The 19,205-nt window shown below is 37.7% G+C and overlaps 1 protein-coding gene across 3 annotated transcripts in view; it reads right to left on the bottom strand.

Annotated features, from left to right (window-relative positions):
* Positions 1-384: 384 nt before the first annotated feature.
* Positions 385-19,205, bottom strand: part of LOC119778269 (BAH and coiled-coil domain-containing protein 1) — an 89,135-nt gene continuing 70,314 nt past the window's right edge. The window contains exons 15-29 of one of the 3 annotated variants that reach the window (XM_038277425.1): positions 16,268-16,382; positions 15,730-15,961; positions 15,428-15,616; positions 13,841-14,014; positions 12,070-12,350; positions 11,756-11,824; positions 11,432-11,558; positions 10,195-10,309; positions 9,636-9,711; positions 7,090-7,198; positions 6,898-7,026; positions 5,507-5,668; positions 3,700-4,934; positions 3,357-3,593; positions 385-3,175 (exon numbers count right to left, since the gene is read on the bottom strand). In XM_038277425.1, coding sequence (XP_038133353.1) covers positions 2,966-3,175; positions 3,357-3,593; positions 3,700-4,934; positions 5,507-5,668; positions 6,898-7,026; positions 7,090-7,198; positions 9,636-9,711; positions 10,195-10,309; positions 11,432-11,558; positions 11,756-11,824; positions 12,070-12,350; positions 13,841-14,014; positions 15,428-15,616; positions 15,730-15,961; positions 16,268-16,382 — 3,460 coding nt within the window. In that variant the 3' untranslated portion in view covers positions 385-2,965. Of the gene's footprint in view, positions 3,176-3,356; positions 3,594-3,699; positions 4,935-5,506; positions 5,669-6,897; positions 7,027-7,089; positions 7,199-9,635; positions 9,712-10,194; positions 10,310-11,431; positions 11,559-11,755; positions 11,825-12,069; positions 12,351-13,840; positions 14,015-15,427; positions 15,620-15,729; positions 15,962-16,267; positions 16,383-19,205 lie in introns of all 3 variants that reach the window. The other 2 variants (XM_038277424.1, XM_038277426.1) reach the window with 2 other exon arrangements.

The raw sequence follows: 19,205 nt of genomic DNA, 5'->3' as shown, positions 1-19,205 counted from the left end.
TTTATTTGATGTAAGTGACTTACCAAGGAAGCTTTATGCGTTGCTGCAACAAATATCTCTTTTTACAGCAGAGCATTAAGTTCATATTTAGCGTCTAGTGTAAATAATCCAACCGCTTGCAGTTTTTTTTCCAAAAATTTGCCATATTCAATCTAAATTTTTATTGTATATTATCGGAATTTCCTGTGAGAGATCAACACAAAGTATTTCTTAAGAATAAAGTAGAAAGGATAAATGGCTATAATGCGTATAAGTGTGCCATTTCTTGTCCCTTTACACCAATACCTACCAGAAAGATAAATAGAATCAGTAAATTCAGTTCAGTTGTTTTTATTAAAATAAAAAAAAGTCCAAAAAAATCCCAAAAAGGTCTTCAGCCATAACTAAAGAAAAAGATCTTTATTGACTTACAATGACCTGCAACACAATTGAGTTTCACACGCTCACACACGCACGTAGAGACATTTTGGAAATGCTCATTCATAAACCCTTTTTTCTTGGACCAGTAATAAATTAATTACTTCCTATATTATTTTCGTAGATATAAAACAATATATCCAGTAACAGCAAAAGGGGACATTTAATAGAAAAGGTTTGAACAGGGCTTCTTAAAAGCCCCAGTATTTTATTTTATATTGAAGGTACACCTCGGGTACAACAACAGCAACATATCTATCAGATAAAACTAAAAATATTGGATATTTTGCTGAAAAATGGTATTTGAATTATGGTATTTCTTTTACCTTTCAAATGCTAATCAATATAAAGAAGAATTACCAAATTACCTTCCACAAACCAAATATGATACGCTTCTCTTTAACCAAAAGGAAATTCCCCGTTCATCACAAGAGAAACAGCAATAATAATGCTTTATTACTGTCCAGTTAATTTTCCTTGTTTGTGCTGAAATTTTTTATTACTCATTAAAAAAAGTTTAAAACTAGCAAAGGCAAATTTAGGAGAACAAAACTGGGTTTGACCTCAATGTGGTGATATGAAAGGAAAATGGTGATTGTTAGATGAGAGATTTACTGCCAAAAAAAATAAATAAAAAAATAAAAATAAACAGAGATTTAAAAAAAGCCACAAACAATTAGTAAAGACTGTTTTGTGGATTAGAAGAATCCAGTGTTGCTTTATTTCTTTTCACTAGATGGCCTCCATAGGACCAGAATGCAAATGCGACAGCACGGCAAAAAAACAGAAACAACAAAAAACAAAAACAAAAAAACATTACATTCTCATAAAACTCTCTTGGCATAAACAAACAGCAAATTTGACAATAAATAAAATGTTGGCAAACAAAATAAAACTTTAAACAACAAGGAATACTTAAGCTTGCATATCAGACAAAAAAAAAAAACAGAAAAGAAAATGTACTTGGCACAGATCAAATAAAATTCTCAGACTGAGTGAACCTACTTCATCCATTGTTTTGTGAATCTGATTGTCCTTCACAGTTAGCACTGAGATTCTGTATGGGCTGTACAAAACAGACACAGATGGCAAAATAACGTAAAATAATTAATTTCAAACATACTTTCAATATTTACCTTTGCCAGTACTTTGACTTTTAATTGTCACATCCCTAGAGATGGCATTTATTGTGCATATATTTGCACAGAACAAATCTGCAGGTACGAGTGCAACAAACCATTGTCACATTGCAGAGCAAATATACTTTATATGCACACAGTGGAGGACAAGCCTACTTAAAAGTTACCAGTGATTTCTTATCTGAATTTTGCACAGGTGCTTCAGCAATAATTTACATAAAGGAAATAAATTCTCGAAAGACACTTTGGTATTCTGTAGGCCATAATGTGCTAAACTATGCTCTGATGAGTGCAACACCCATTAAACACATTTTCACCCATTTTTTTATTTATTCGTGTGGACATGATTATAGTGATGCCAGGACACTCATCTCACACAAATATACTCAGAACGGTACACTCATTTTTGACCAGTGATACCTGTCCAATGGAATTCGTCGTGGGATGATGATAGATTATACATAAACTTAAAAAAAGAAGCTGCAAAAACAAAGTAACACTTAAAAGTAAAACACTTTTTTTTCTAACAGGATGATTACTTTCTTTGAGAAAGTGAGTCTTCTCCTGTTACAGATTAAATCCTTCTGTCTCTGTCTGTGCTCTCTCCGTCTCGGTCTGTCTCAGCAGGGTTTATGCAGTGCAACACTAACCTCTTTAATCTTGACTCCCCAAAAGCAGAAGAAAAAAAATAAAAACACAATACAATGTAGTCTACACCCATATAAAAATAAATCAATTGCAAACATGGAAAGATACATCTCATATATACAATAAACTCCAATATAAAATAGCTTTTATATACATATAGACAAAAGACAACAAAACGATAACTGAACTGTACAATGTATACCTGAACAGTTAAGACAGGTGAGAGGTACTGAAGTGTATGGCTTGGTTGGGGAAGATTTCAAAATATTTACAGACATTTTCAATTTTACAGTCTTTTACCATGACATGTTTTCAGTTCTCCTGGAATGAAAAAGGCATGAAGAAGCTCCACATGCCATAAGGTTTCCTTCCAATCACTCAGACAAGGCCAGCCTTTAGTAACTAAACAGTGAACATTTGGGCCTCGTGTTAATTTGCACCATCCAGTGCAATCTCAGCTCGCATCCTGTAACAATGGATAAGAGCCAATAGAAGAAGTCTTAAACCAGTTTTTAGTCTAGAAATCTTTTTTCTAGAAAAAAAATAACGGTTCATTATGGAATTGTCACACCACTTGTTCAAGTTTGTGATCCCCAGGAAGACCCGGACTTTTATAGATGCCAGCATACTCCAGTGTAATCGCAGAAAGCCCTGCTTTGGCAATCAACATTTAGTTAGCGGACCTTTCAGGCTCACCCGTACTGTTTTCAATTTGAAAACCTTCCTCCTAAGAAGTTCTTCAGTAGTGTTCCTATCGCAGCTCAGCACATGATGGAAACCCCTTCTGCAGTGACCAGCTGACCGGTGGTGGGGTCATATGTCCCAGCCAGGTAATAGAGGTCTGGATAAATACTGTTCGGTTTCTGATTTTGAGTCAGACACTCGTACTCCTCCCTGCTCACAACCCGGCACTTATGAGAGATTGTCTGGACATCGTTCTCATCCTCGTGACACGACTGGTAAAGGGCGTACTGTGTAGGAATAAAACAGACAACGTATTAATATAAATCAATAAATTTATAACTGTTAAATATATATATATATATATATATATATATATATATATATATATATATATATATATATATATATATATATATATATATATATATATATACACTTAAAACTACAGCTTCTAAGATGATAACATACCTTGCCATCGCGATGCCTCTTGCCTAGTTTGGTCTCCTCAGGGTGGTAGAACCATTTAACTTTGACAACCATTTTTGAGGTCCAGGATTCCCAGAAATTCTCGATTTGGCCCACATATGGGAGGTTAGGACGTCCAGCGGAGAGGAAAACTGCACAATCACCAACTCTTACGGTATCTCTTCCTCGTACAATTGCCTTGTAGAAAAGCTTTCTGGCCTTGCCCTTTAAGCCACGTCTCTGCAAAAATTAGAAAAACGATTGATGGTGCATTCTACTGTGAATCACATATTTGCAATCAAGGAAACTTGGTCAGTGTAGTAGAAATTTGTATTATCCTTCCCACCTGTGTAGGATTTCCTGACCACCTCCACATCTGCCTGCCAGCCAGGAATGCAGATACCTTGGGTCTTGGAATAAATGATGGGTCGTCAGGAAGCATCCGTGGTTTCTTCATGCATTCCTTTGTTGGTTTAGAGATTCCAGTTATGCATTCTTTTTTCTTTAAGGACTTGCTGTTGGACAGTTGTTCAGATGAGCCTCCTTTGGCACTAGAAACAGCCACGGCTTTGGCGACAAAGGAGTGCTGTTGAGGCCTTGAAGAAGTAGAAGGTTCAGACGACGGCAGCATCCCCTGGTGAGAGGACAGGCAACTCTGCAGCATCAGTGCTGAACTTTCCTCATCATCTGAACTGTAAGATGAATCGTTGTCAGATGAACACACACTGGAACTGGAGAGCGAGCCTGAAGAAGAAGAACTTGAAGAACCAGAAGAGGAGGAGGAGACAGAAAGGCGTGAAAGAAAACGGCCAGGCATCCTGAGTCTTCCTGTAGCTGCAGCCATTGCAGTCCGCCTCCTCTCTTCCTCTTCCTCCTCATCATCCAGGTCAGAGTATGAAGGGTGACTATCTCTGTGAGAACTGAAACCCAACTCGCCGTATTTCTCTTGTCGTAGAGAAGGAGAGGGCTTTCTTTGTGAATTTGCTCCTTTTAAGAGAAGTTCCACTCTGGAGGAACCACCTTTCTTGTTATCTTTAACTAACAGGACTGGATGAGAGTATGCCTCTGTTTTAGGCATACTACCCCCGCTAGAATGTTCGCTTCTCAACAGCAATGCCTTGCTGTTCTTTGTTTTGGGAGATGTCACTCCTTCATGATCCAATTTGATGAGAAACTCCTGCCCAGACTTTCTGCTTCTTGGTGCACCCAAATCATCTTGCCTTCGCTTCTCATTGTATATGCCTGTCCTTGGAACCAAAGATAAACCAGGGCCAGAAGACTGATTACAGAAGGAGGAATACCCATTTGCAATACTTCTAAAAGAATCCACTTCAAAGGAGCTGCTACTGAAAAGACCTTTGGTTGGTTGGGAGGCCATTGGCTGCATCTGAGAAATAGGAAACAAGGCATCCTCCTTCCCTCTTAACGCTTTCCTGGGAGCACCATTGAACTGAAAGGGACTGTCAGCAGGTCTCTTCCGGGAGTTAGCCAGCGAACCCCAACCCAGGAATGATGGAGGATATTTGTTGGCATTTTCTGCCTGCTGCTGCTTTTGTTTCTTCCCTGAGCCTTTTGGTCTCCCTAAAATAATCAAGAAAAAGTTAATACCTTACTTTTAGGTAACAAGTTACAAATTATGACACAGTCACAATCACCTCTTGTTGGGTCTAACTGATAATAACCTACAGATTTACTTAGGCGTATAACCATGCTAGTGAATAGGCTCATCACTTTTCAGTAATATCATACTGCTAACTACAATGCTGGAAATTAATCAGCTGATAAAGCAGTTACAGTAATATTCCTTCTGTCAGTCTTTCTGTAAGGGCAGGTGTTTTATAAGCCAAAGCAACAATACACTGCAATTCTGCGTGCATATTTGCTGATACTATTTAATTTTAAGCAATATTATTCAGAATCTGCCTGAAGCCCCTCATTAAAAAAACTAAATACTTTTTCTTATTTTTTTGAGTTTGTGTTGAAATAGTGTAATCTATACTTACTCATCACTAGAGTACAAAGTAGTTTACAGGTATTTTGCTTAAAGAGTTACTGAATAAAAGATAAATGCAGCCTGATTTCTGAGTCCGTCAACAATAAGAGGGATTACAACGGTTGCAAGATATATTATGCTGCTCAGAATTATATCTTACCAGGTCTTCTTTTGATAACAGTGAGGCTTGGGGTGTTTGGTACATAACCGGATGAGCCGAGTCTGTCAGAAGGCCTATCACTGATCGGGGCTTGCTCCAGACTGGAACTTCTCTTGGTTGATGTGCCACTCGGTACCAGCAGGGCAGGAGATGATTCCTCACCTTAAAAAAGGATTATAAAGAATTATGAGCTTTTCCTACAAAAATAAATACATCCATTGCAGGTATAATGAATGTAACACTTTTAAAATGTTTGTGTTTTATATATAATTTATATAATCCCTGTTTAGGGGTGTGATTTATTTTTTATTCTCCATTATGGTATTATCTTTCATGAGTAATCACATAGCAGCGTCTAGGGTAGGGATTCATACACGTGAGGTTCCAACTTAACAAAAATATCAAAAGGGTCTATAGGCACAGAAAATAATCACAGTTTCCGCCATGCTGCATACAAAGCTGCAGATAAATATCAACGAAAGATAACCATGCACTGGAACATAACTGCAGACACAGATACAAAATACCATCACACAATGATTTTGTTTGTTTAAAAAAGTTTTGGCTTAGTTTTTTTAATATACAAGTTATATCTGATGGGGAAATGTAATTATAGCCTGCGTTATTCTAAACATTATTGCAAGTTCCAGTAAGTGACATGCAATTTATAGTGGTTAACATACAGATTTGAAATGTTTAGAATAGCCATCAAGCTATATTTATAATGTCTAATTCATGTAAAGCACTCTGAATTGTCCATGTAGTACTGAATTGTGCTATACAAACAAACTTGCCATGCTTTGCCTTACATTTGAAGCCTGATTTGACTTCTTATGAAGCCCATGACTTCTGAAGACGCTTTACTCAATATTTCAAAGAACGAATAATCTATAAACCTGAATACCACATAGTGAGGATGTTAAAATCTCAGCTTGATAGTCAAATAAGCACAGATTCTTACCAAATTCTAGTAGTGAGATATCATGGGTGGATTAATATAAGACTTTTTGAAAAACAATAATTTCCTGTGAACACAAACTTTTGAAAAATCAGAGTGATGGACTTAGGCGAGTGTCCAAGTTTGCATATAAATTAAACCACTTGTTAAATGTAGGAGCCTCGAAAAAAGTATTGAATTTGCACTCTGGGAAGAGTCACTTCTTTTTGCGTATGATCATGCAGAGAAAATCACATGTAAAGGTATGTGTCCTATCCTACACTGATTAGGATCTTTAACTGTCTGCCTCTCTTTAGAGCGAAGATCATTTATGTAGGAAGTCTACACAAATCTTTTAACATGAAGCCATTGTTCATTTCATGTTAAAATAGTACAAATATTTACTTTCTTTTTGCAAAGATTATAAAAACTTTATTCAAAAATGTCCACCAACATTGAATCTGATATCCTGGAGGAAGAAGTCGGATGTTTGGGAGGGAAATCTTTCCTCGATCTCCATCATCAAATTCGACCATCACTCCCGGTTTCCCCTCATCAAATGAACCACCTGCAAGAGACAAAGCTGGTATTTTATTGCTAAGTAATAACTGCATGAATGCAGTTTAATGTGTATTGGATGTCTTACCTCTTCGAACGTAGCCTGGGTACAAACAGCGCGATCGTTCACTCCAATAAGCACACACTCTGGTTCCATCAGTCAGCACTGCCTCAGACTCTGGACGTATATCTAAGACCTGAAAAACAGACCAAAAGCATAATTAAGATTCATTACAGATTGCAGACAATGTCCTCTAACAAAGATGTGAATGCATACACACTCACACATACAAACAGTGTAAGAATAAAGGAGCATTGTGAATGGACAGCCACTGTGCCACGTTTCCAAGCCATCCTTATCTCATGCCAACGTGCCAGTCAGAGCTGAAAAGAGCGGAAGCCATGATGCAGTAAATCCTGACTTGCTGAGTAATACTAAAGAGGTTCTGAATAGAGGGCCTGTGATTGCAGGTTGCCAGATCCTCCCTCCAACAATGCAGCCAGTCTCAGCATCCGCCGCTCACTGGGGGCCTTTTCAGGTTGCTTTCATTTACTGTTGCCATGGCAAGGGACCTTTTGACTGATGAGGTGTGGATGTTGGAGCGTGTATAGGAGGGAGGGGAGGTGCTGGTGAGGAGGGATCAGTGAAAATTACAGCATTGGTGTCAGAGTCAAATAAATGGCTTTTGGACACCATTTAAAATTGAAGTATGACATAATTAGAAACAGCTGCTGTGTGTTGAGTGCTTAGATTTGAGAATGGTTGCCAGACATGGTGCTAAAATGGCGGGAGAGTTAAAAGCAAAAGAAAAAAAAAAGTACTTTGATCATGCAAGCAAGTTGAATTTGGCAAGTAAATTTGTGGTAAAACTAAAAGTGAATTACTGTCCAGTTAGGAGGCGTCATTCTCAACAAAATTTGGAAATTTTTGGTCTTTCAAGACAGTAACAAAAAACAGAAAAAAATACAAAGCCAAAAAAAGAATAAGTTTTAACATGTGCAGAACATCATAACTACATGTTTACAACTTAAATAGGAATTAATCTAAATTACTGTGACCAAACTACATAGATAAGATAATGAAACTAAGCATTTGTATTGTTATTTTATTAACTTCAAGAGGATGACTATATTTTGATTTAATTTGAAGATATAAGATGCCTTGTTTCAGTAATGTAATTATTACCAAACATATGCATGTAAGTTAATATAGGACAGTCTCTGATCATGAACTTTTGTTAATCCTACAATTTTTCGAAAAATACATTGAAGATGAGAAGAAAACAATCTCTCAAAGCAACATATCTTCCAACTTTTAACTTTCAGAGAAATTGTATTCTGTTTTTATTATTACAGTAGCATTTTACGACTATCTACTTTAATACTGGGCATAAATTATTTGAAAACAGTTGTAGTCAATCTTTATTCATAAGGCACTTTTCATTCAAAGCAAGGACAACACAAAGTGTTTTGCATAAGTATAAAGCGAAAGGCATCAAAAAACATTCAATTACAAAATATTATCTGTAAAAGTTCACAGAGGAAATCCTAGTTTGACCAAAGTGTTTTCATGATAGTGACTAGACATAAAACTGCTACAGAAAAAGTGTATTGAAGCAAAGATTATACAGAAAAGGGACAGGGAAAGAGTAAAAAAAAAAACTAGGTAAAAAAATGAAATAACACATTCTACATTTCATGTAAATTACTTTTATAATGCATTAGCAAAAAATAAAACAGATTAGAGAAATGAATCATATACAGGTCAAATTACCCAGTAAAATTTTGTGTTATTTCAATAAATAAGAACAAATAATATTAGTACCTAAAGTGGTAAAAACTAACACTTTTAAAATATCACTGAAATATAATAATTGGCACAATAATTAACCCTGATTAAAATGGTAACATGATTAAAATAGAAAAAACAATATTTTGCTATTTAATCTCCTCTAGGGCTGAACTATCTTTAGATATTTGTATTACTGGAAGCAGATTTAGATAACAGGCAGGATCACCCTTGTACAGCTAGCGTGACCTTTGAGCAGTTTCCTCTATTCGGATTACAGAAAAAACAAGTGACTACAATGCAAACAAGCAGCTTAAACTCTGCCTTAACTTATAGGTCACTCAAGTTAGGACACTATATTGTAGACACACCTAACGCCCCCATCCTGTTTGGCAATGTTGAAATCATCACCAGTAAGAGGAGATGTGGCCATTGATTTTGTTGACCAAGTGCAAAGAGACCATTGTCTAATTAAACATTAGCTAAATATTTATTTGTGTTGTAAAATGCATTTGTAATTTAAACTGGTCAAAAAGGCGAGCTCATGTATTTAAAACGATGTAATGTTAACATTTCAGCTAGAAAACAAGAATATACCCAGGTGTTGTGGGGGATTATCCCACCCACAGCTTAGTTTAACGGACATTCACAGTCACTCACATGCATAAAACTATAAACCCTGGCCATCTGTCTGTGCTGTTATACTGATTCAGTGACTCACAGAAAGAGAAAAGGGGAAAGAAAGAGTTGTACTGCTGCGAAAAGACTAGGCTTTGTTAAGAGAAATGAATCTGAAATGACTAAACAAGAGATGCTCTTTTTTTTGTGCTGTGTGGTAAACTTACGGCTTCCTTCAGCAGCTGCTCCAGTGAATAGATTCTTGGTCGGTTTCCCCTTTCACCATCGATAGCAATGCTGAAACTAAATGACAAACAGCACAGTACAGAGAGAAAAATAGATATAGTTATTTTCATAGGCTTGTATTATGTTTGCCTGGCTCCCATGTCATATGTTACTCCCACTCCGCCTTTGTTATAGCATCTCTTTGCTGCCTGAGCTAAAGGAGTGATATTGATATTCAGAGCTTGGTAAGAGATAATGTTTTTTGTAAGGAGAAAAAACACAGAAGGGGATAAAAAAATTCTAATGCTTGTCTTCTCTAGCTAATTTTTTGTTTTGTGTAACTGGCCTTTAGAAACGTTGGCCTTAAGAACATGCTTAGTGAACAAATATATATATATATATATATATATATATATATATATATATATATATATATATATATATATATATATATATATATATATATATATATATATACTATATATATGCTTAAGTGTCAACTTAGATGACTTTGCCTTCATGAATTTTTAAAAAGCTGGTAGGATGCTCTGATCTACTTACATGTCTGGGATCTCTAGGGTGTGGACCCTGGCAGCATATAGAAGCTCATCCTCCTTGGAGATCAGGACCTTCAGTCCATCACATAGGTGTTCTTTGGTCAGGATGCAGCTAGGTACTGTAGATGTAAACATTACATATTTATTATCAACAAAACGCAGCTTCAAATTCTCTTAAGTTTAACTGAAACCAGACATATGTTGTATGCAAAATTACATAATTTTTTGGGGGGTTTTCTAAATACCTGAGATTAAATTAGATGAGAATTTACCTGGCACATTTATTCCTTATGTTCATAACAGAGTACTTCGCTTTCAAATTGCAGGTTTACTTATAGTTAAATAAATTTCTAAAATTTCTAAAATGACAGACAGATATTTTATATATCGGGCTCCTCTCCCGTGGAACCAGTTTTAGTTTGTGAGGCAGTTATCTCTATAGTTATGCTGCTATAGGCTTGTGCTGCTGGAGGACATGGGCACCACTTTTCATCATTCTGCTTGATGTATCTCAAACCTCAAACTCTGGAGTGTTAGTTAGTTTAACCCCTAGCATTATGATCTATATGCTTTTTCTTTTCATATTAGCTTAATCTGGTGTGGTTCTGTTTGGTTTTTATTTCATCCTGGATAGAAACATCAGCTTGGCTGCTATCATCTGCTGTCTTCATTTATAGATGATAGAGTTAGTCATACTTTTTGTGCGTGGCTCTGTATTAATGGGACTAACTCAATGTGCTCTCTTTCACCCCTTTTGGCATAAAAAAATGCTCACAGTGCATCTGCTTGATTGCTTCTCTCCTAAACATCCCTACCTATGGATGTAGTTTACAGTTACCTTATCTAACAAAACTGTACTTATGGATCAGTGCTTCTATGTTTCTTTGTATGTCTACTTCTGTCTCCTTGACACACAAATCAGCCTTAGCAGAAGGGCCCCTCGCACTGACTCTGTTTCTGCTGGATGCTCCATCCTGTTAAAACTGAGTTTTTCTCTCCGCTGTTACATTGTGCATGCTCAGTGTGAGGGATTGCTCCAGACTCAATAATACAGTCTAACCAAACTGTCATCAAATGCTCATCCAGGAAGAGAGAATCTTAAATATGAGTCATAATGGACAAAATAAGAGATCTACAAGACTGTGGTACAATTTAATTTAAACTGACCTAAAGATGTAATATAAAACTTTATTTTGTATGCAAAAATATATTGTTTCATCTATCAAATCTACGGTACTAACTTTTCAGGTTTCTCTTGTTTGGAACACTGCGGTCCTCCTCCTCCTCCGAGAAGCTGCTGCCATCTATCTGAAAGCCCTCATCAGCAACAAAGCTCTCCAGAAGACGACTTACAGCTCGTCCTTTCGACTGCAAATAAAAAAATGTAAAGATCAAAAATCAGCATAAGTTAAAGAATGGAAATACGTTTGAAATGTTCAAAAAAGTTGAACCTCTTTTGGTTAGTACTCATTATGCTTAGATACTTTAAATAAACTATAGGCAGACTGTTGGTATTAAGTTTACATGTTCTTTTTTCAATTTAGTGAATTATACATGGTTGTTACCTGTTGGTCCATGCTTTTTCCATCATCACCCTGTGTGGACAATGTTCCGACTGACCAGCAGCATCTCCTCTGATAAAATCAAATGAGATCTGATATTAAGATTTGTTCATGATGTCTGACATCGTTTTTTGCGTTGAAAAGGTAATTTTATAGGTGCACTTAAAATCTTTGTTAGGAGTTACGTTACTTCAAGGTTGGCTAAATATTGTGCATGCAAAAGAAGTGTCCATTTTTATCTATGTGTTTGCTTTTGACATGCCATTCCAATAACACAAGTTATACTGATAATGAAATAATAAAGGTAGCTATAATACCTTACTGATTGTTCCTCTCAACATTGTGCTCTTGCGTGTTGCCCTCTTCAGCCTTTCACTAGTTGTCGGGAATGTGGCCATTCCAAAAGCCTTCCTATAACGGCTGCCCCTGGTCCCTAGGCTCCCCCACCTGGATTCCTTCGATTTGGTTCCACATTGTTTCCTTCCTCCCTCAGGCCGCTGATGCTGGTGGTTTTTCACAGCAGGGACGATGCCCTGCCTATTTTTGGGTTTCTTCTTTACTTTGACTTCACCCTCTGCAATTGATAGAATCTGGGAGCCTATGTGGTTCAATAAGAGACTCAGATTCAGACAAAATTGACAAGAGATTCATAGGACACCAAAAGAATGATTGCAACAAGGACCTGGGGAATCTTTGTGAACTTAGTGCCTTGCAAAAAAAAGCATACCCCTAGAAATTTTTTATATATTGTAAAGGTACAGCCACACACTTGCTAAACTTGATGTTTATGCCAAAATGATTAGTCTTTTAAAGGTATTGCTTGTATCTGCCCACAGTTCCATCAACACTTAGCAGCTTCTATTGCTTAAGAGAAAGGATCCCCACACACTGAACTGGACAATTGGTTGATGTGTTCAAATGATGTGCACCACAACCTCTTAGGGGCCCCATCACTGACACCTGGTAGGCCCCCTACTTAATTGTAGACTAGGATGTCTCTTTGCAGATGTAATGGTGTGAAAAATTCCTCTTAAACCCACCTGATACTGAAGTGACTGACTGCAATGGACCGTATTTATACCGCAGTACATGCCAGATTTCAACAATATGGTGAGCCATTTAAAAACGGCACCAATAGCAAATCAAACAGTGGTACTTTTAATTACTATGTTAGTAACTGTGTATAGCTCATTATTGTATAATTAATTGTATCTTCTTGGCTGATTTATGGAACTGTCTCCGTATCCTGAACCTTTATCACGTGTTGTGCTTCATATGGGGCCCACCCAGATAATGTTGCTTACGGGCCTATTGTTGTGACGTTACGCCATTGGTTTTAATCCATTTATAGGTGTCAAAAAAAAAAAATCCAGGTATTAGTGATATACCCTAAATTGTATGACTCATAGCTGTCTTTTAACAAATTCCTCCACCTGGGGCATGAATGTTAACCTGACAACAGCCAGATGCATGTCTAGCTCCGCCTAGCTCCACTGACATACATCTGGGACACCGCTCATTGAAAGTGATTTCCCCAAACAAATTTATGGTCTGGCCAATCAGGACGCAGGGCGGGTGTTTCCTGAATGTGACGTAGTGGAGAAGCGAGCGTGAGATTCCAATAACAATGGCAGCTCGCATCGAGGAAGCAAGCGTTAGCATTGATGCTGCTATTTCTTCTGTGTTCTCCAATCTATCTGATATTGTTTCATTAAAAGAACATCAGAGAACGGCTTTGAAGGCTCTTCTCACAGCGTCACGGGTTAGCTTCGGTGTGAGTGGTTGAAATAGCACGTCGATAAAGATGACAGAGAAGTGGCTTATCCAATCATATGCAAGGAGTTTTGATAGGGCCCAGCCTTCAGTAAAGGCAATTCCTATGGCGGTGTCCCAGATGTATGTGAGTGGAGCTAGGCGGAGCTAGACATGCATCTGGCTGTTGTCAGGTTACATGAATGTATGCTGTTCCTTCAGTGTTTCTCTGATTTAAACTCTTTATATGTTCAAATTTGTGGTTGACAAAATTGTAAACAATCCAAGGTGAGTCATTTCTGTTGAAAGCTTGATAGATTCACAAGGAAAACTCACCATACATTTCCTGCCTCTGTTTTTTGTTCCTGGCTTTCTGATTTGCTTCCAGTTTCACAATAGATGAAGGACTGGGGCCCATCATGGAGGAGCTTGAAGTGATTTCTCTTGAAGGTTGGCTTCGGAAATCATGACCTTCATCTGTTTCATAACTGCCCTCTTCATCTTCGTCTTCTAATAATTAAAGCAAGGATTGTGTCACTTCCTTATAAACAAATTTATCATGCTCATTTATACCAAAATATGTAGTTTCCTTGCAGCTCTATAAAGCAAAGTCGGTCATTTCACACAGATACTCCATTTGTGTTTTGTACAAAGCTTATAAAGATGATGTATGAAGTGCTTGGCTTCAGTATTATTTCCTGGTGTGAACCAACACATTTGGCCTGTGTGTGTGTTATTGTCATGACAGCTCTTGACCCAGTCCGCGAGTCTCCAGGCCTGTCAAAGTCTCTCACAGCCAAGTGTCCACAGCTGTGGCAGCACGTCTAACCCAAAGCAGCCAACAAGGCCAATCAGAGAGGTGTTGGATATCCATAAACACTCCAGCCTGTTGCAATAGTCATCAACACCCTTTCTTACACTCATCCATTATTGGGTTTGAAGGGATTTAGGTATGTAGAAAATTGAGGCTCATTGTTCAGAAAATACTTAATCCTCCAATTGATGGGTATATAAGTTGGGATTTGATTATTTTTTTTTGCTTCTTTGATAGAAAAGTGCCGTTTATTCACAGCAGTGTTTATCCTTTCATGACTTTCTAGGGCTTTAAAGGTCACATTAATGCTAGTTCATCTCTAACTTAAATTGTAAAGTTAATACCAATAAAAACACAAAGACACTTTTGAGTATGGTCAAGTTTTTTTTACATCTTTAAAGGTAAAATCACAAAATAAGATGAGTAAAGATTATAACAAAACTGTGGCCAATTTGGATTTTCTGATCCGATCCAGGGTATGGTTTCAGATTCCCCAAGAAGGCATTTTATTTGATCAGTATTAGAACTCCTGTCCGGATATTGATGGTAAACTTCATTTCAAAAGCTGACCATTTACCCTTTAAACCCTGAGTTGAAAGGCCAGTTTCTAAAAAATCATACCCATTTTTGCTATTTTTTCAAAGCTGTATCATCGGTCATAAAATAAAATTTCCCAAAACTTTAAGTTATTTTCACGATGACATCAAACACTATAACATGGTACCAGGCTGTTACAAGCTGTCAAAACTGGGAGCAAACATATTGACTGAGCACCTCTGCAAATTGCACACAAACATGTTAGCAGAAGATGTAGCAGTCAAAACAAGGGCTGCTGTGTCCCAAAAATATTTGGAAAGTAAGTTTGATACTATTCCCTTACGAGTGTAAGTCATTGAAATGAAATGTAAAATTGTTTTCCACTGTACGCTGTTCCACTGTAAGCATGACCACTTATAAAGAACAGTCCTTGCATGGATTCTAATTAGGCTTGAAATCAGAAAAATACTGTATTCAAATAATTCTGCTAATAATCATAGAAAATACTTTCTTAACGGACAAACCTTGTTAAAAGGAATGATGTGCAATTAATACAATGTAATTATTCTCACCTTGGTCAGAGGAGTCACTTTCTGCTGAGGAGCTTTCTTCCTCCTTTCCTGCTTCCTGCCTCTGACCACGTGGAACCTTTGATCGGTTCTGGCTAAAATAGGAGGAACCCTGTGTCTGCATGGATGCTTTCTTACTTCCAAGCCTCCCCTGTCCTGACCAGCTTTCTTGGGTAGTACTGTCCATGCTGGCTGCTGTGCAGTACCAAAAAAAACAAAACAAAAAGGAATTTTGACATTATTGGCAAAATAAAGGTTATCCCAGCATGTAAAAGGACTATAAGTACATTAAACTAAACTAATACCTGTGTCACTTTGTCCTCCAGACTCTCGCCTGGATTCACTTTTGATTCCACCCTGACTTCTTTGTGCATGCTTGAGGTTTGAGCTGGAAGGTGAGCCTTCTTTGTCCCTTGAGCCTGTTCCTGAGAGACTCCTCTTAGCTGGGCCCTTCTGTTTGAGAGGAGCTACATCACCAGCCAGCTTGGAGCTGAGCACGCTGTGAACACTGCTTTTTCTGCAGCTCTGCACTTTTATCTGTTACAAAAGAGAGACATGAGAGAGACAGAGAAAGCCAGTTACACTCTCAGTTATAGAAGCCACAAAAGCTTCTGAATGTCAGACCCCTCATTTGCACATTTACAGAGAACAAAACAGCAGCAGAAGCCTTAAATGAAATAGACATTAATATGGAGAAGAGTGTGTTTGACTCCCGAGGGTAGCACCTAATTAGAAATAGTGTGCAACAAAGGAATATATCAAATGTAAAGTAACAAAGAGAGCAGCCTTTTTCATTTCTGGTTGGACACAGGACAAAAGGGAACAGGACAAGAGGACCCTGACCTGTGCACTGCTGAGCCGCTCAAAGCCTTGACCAGACAGCCTCTTCTTCTTTCTCTGGGTCTCTCCGCCCCCTCCTAGGTCATCAGGCGATGAGCTGAGCCCCACCCCCGCCGACCTGCCAGTCAAAACATAAGAAAGACATTTATCAGAGAGAGAGAGAATGGTGTTGGTTTGACAAAAAAAAAAATAGGATAAAATTCAATACAGATAAAAACACAGTTTGAATCACCTCTCTGTGGGATCTAATAACAGTCCCTGTCTATGTCTGGTTTAGAGAGGGACAAAAAAGGACAAGGAGGGCTCAGTGTCTGAGACACAGTTGACAAACTGTGCTCTGTTAGAGATTGTTGGAGGGTAGCAAGGAATACGAGGGAATAATGCTCATCAAGGGAAGGACTTGTATGACTTTTAGAAACAGCATCTCTTTAAAAGCTACAGTTTTTTTATCTTTTTTCTTTTAAATATCGATTAGGTACAAACTAAGGAGCATCACAGGTGAACCACTAATCGACTAATTACCAGTATCATGGTATTCTAGTGGTTTAAATAGTAATCACACTAAAAAAATCTTAAAAGATGTTATTCTGCCTTAAAATGAAAGAAATATCCAATTAATTAAATCTTCAGTAAGGAAAATTAGAGTCACCACGTTTATATGGACACAGGTCATCAGAATAAACGCCTGCTCAAAAAATATGTCAGGTAAACACAACTGTCGTAATATTCTGATTAGACTCGGGTGGAATGATGGATGATTATTGGAATGGAATTGCAATCTGACTGATAGAGTTGATTTATGCCCATGGACAATCTGAATGGCGTCCAAGTAAGACTTGTCAGAATCAACCTATTCTGAATGAAGCAAACTGACCTGAGTGTGCTGTCTCTCTGACAGTGTCAAAAGACACTGTCAAAAGATGCTTTTCATGTTACATTTTTTGTACGATCTACGGATCTATTCCAATTACTTCAGCCCAGGAGTCTCAGGTCTAGTTCTCAACATCTACTGTCCAATAGGATTTAGATGCATCCCTGCTCCAAAATAGCTGAATCAAAATGACTGGCTTGGTATCAGGTCTTTGTCAAACATGATGGTGCCAGTATGCATCTAAAACCTGCAGGATAGTAGATCTTAATGACCAGGATATGAGACCCCTTCTGTAGTCCATATAAATTGTACAATGCAATTGTTTTTTTGTTTTTTAATCCAAACAGATTTCCCCCAAAACTAATCTTTGCATGTAAACATACATATTAAAAGAAATAAGGTAGATGAGAAAGAAACTGTGGTCCCTTCATCTTAACGTAGTTTTGGAAACAGGGGGTGCAAAGAGAGCTGCAGATAAAATTAAAAAATTCATAGCGCTTTACTTTCAAGATATCCAAAATTTTATGTAAGAAAAGAAACACCCAACAGATCTTCTGTCCACACATTATTAAGATATTATTATCCGAATTATCAATGGGTAGCACATACAACGTCTTTGTAGAAAAATATAGAAAGCTACAACATATTCTTACGGTGGAGTTAATTATTTTTAAATACACTGAACTATAAATTCGAAGCTAAAAGTTCTGACTGTTATAGCAACTTTTTTTAAATTCTAAATCTTTCTAAAGCCTTTTTACCGAAATCAAAACAACAAAAATGAGTTACCATTACAGAAAGAAAAGAGATTCCCCCCTGAATGCTCAAAGACTATATCGTTACAAACAAGAGCACAAACAATTGATGCTTAGTTTCAGTTAGGTTTATAAAATTTACTACATTCAGCAAATTTGATTTGGTCTTGGTTTGCATATCCCTCCACATAAAACACATATTAAAATGTCTGTGTGAGCATTGCCTGTAAAAATCCCATAATTAGCTCGTATGAAAATGCACCTGCAATCCAAGAAAAAGAAAAAAAATGTGTGTGTGCCTGTTTTGTGGAAGTGGGTATTGTGGCAGTTGGACTGTCTTCTCTTCCTACTGACAGACTGAGTGACAGAGGAACCAGTGATGTGCGAGCTGTCCCTATGAGGCAGATCCTGGCTCTCCGTCGCTGACAAACACAATGAGACACAGTGACTCCTATCTTTGGGGGGGGGGCTTCGGGGCTGAGCATACAGTGGCTAATTAACAGAATTGATTAGTGCCAGCAAGTGGTAACATAACTCAACCCCTTAAAAAAATAATAACGAAAGAAGAAAATATATCAAAGCTTTACAACAAAGCACCCGCAGTGCTCACAGGAAGAGGGGATGTGTGGAAAAAAAGCTAACAATTCTGGCATAAATCCTCATACAGCTGTAACTACATATAATTGCACAGATCTCCATTCGGTGGAAGGGATGCTTCAGTGCAGCAAACAAAAGTGAACACAGCCTTCAGGGTTGCCTTGAAAAGAAAAAAAATGTGTTGTACACGTGAGCGACGATGAGGGGTTTACTGTATCCTGACCTGTACAAATAAGACTCCTGTCCTCTGTACTTCCCTACAGGGAAATGCTTCGTTACCTTTTCATCTTGGTGTCATTGTCACCCATCATCACTGTCCCCTATCTGATTACTGCTTGCATGGTGAGGGGCCAAAGGTGCACAGGTGGATGCAAAATGGAAGTGACATTCCGTAGGGACAGCTGGGAACGATGTGGACTGTTGCCCAGGAACAGACAAAAGATGGGGTGTAGATAGAGAAAAGGAAATGCCATAAGGTGGCATGTTGTGTCTGAATCCCATGACAAGGCTCATCAGAGCCTATTTGGAAATCTTTAGACTCTCAGCATCTTGGTTTAGCAGTTCCCTGGCAACTGCTGCCAAACATATATCTATTACAGAAAAAAAATGCTTTAGAGAATCTATCTCCTTTTTGCTCGGACATTAACAAATTTCTTCAAATAAGCATTCAAATATTAACTTGACTTTTGAACCCTGTGATGTCATGATAAAAATTATG

This window comes from Cyprinodon tularosa, unplaced genomic scaffold, assembly GCF_016077235.1.
Source record: "Cyprinodon tularosa strain WSP-4 unplaced genomic scaffold, ASM1607723v1 ctg131, whole genome shotgun sequence".
NCBI classification, from domain to species: Eukaryota; Metazoa; Chordata; class Actinopteri; order Cyprinodontiformes; family Cyprinodontidae; genus Cyprinodon; species Cyprinodon tularosa.
The sequence above is the reverse complement of the archived record's forward strand: the minus strand, read 5'-3'. Positions and strand labels throughout refer to the sequence as shown.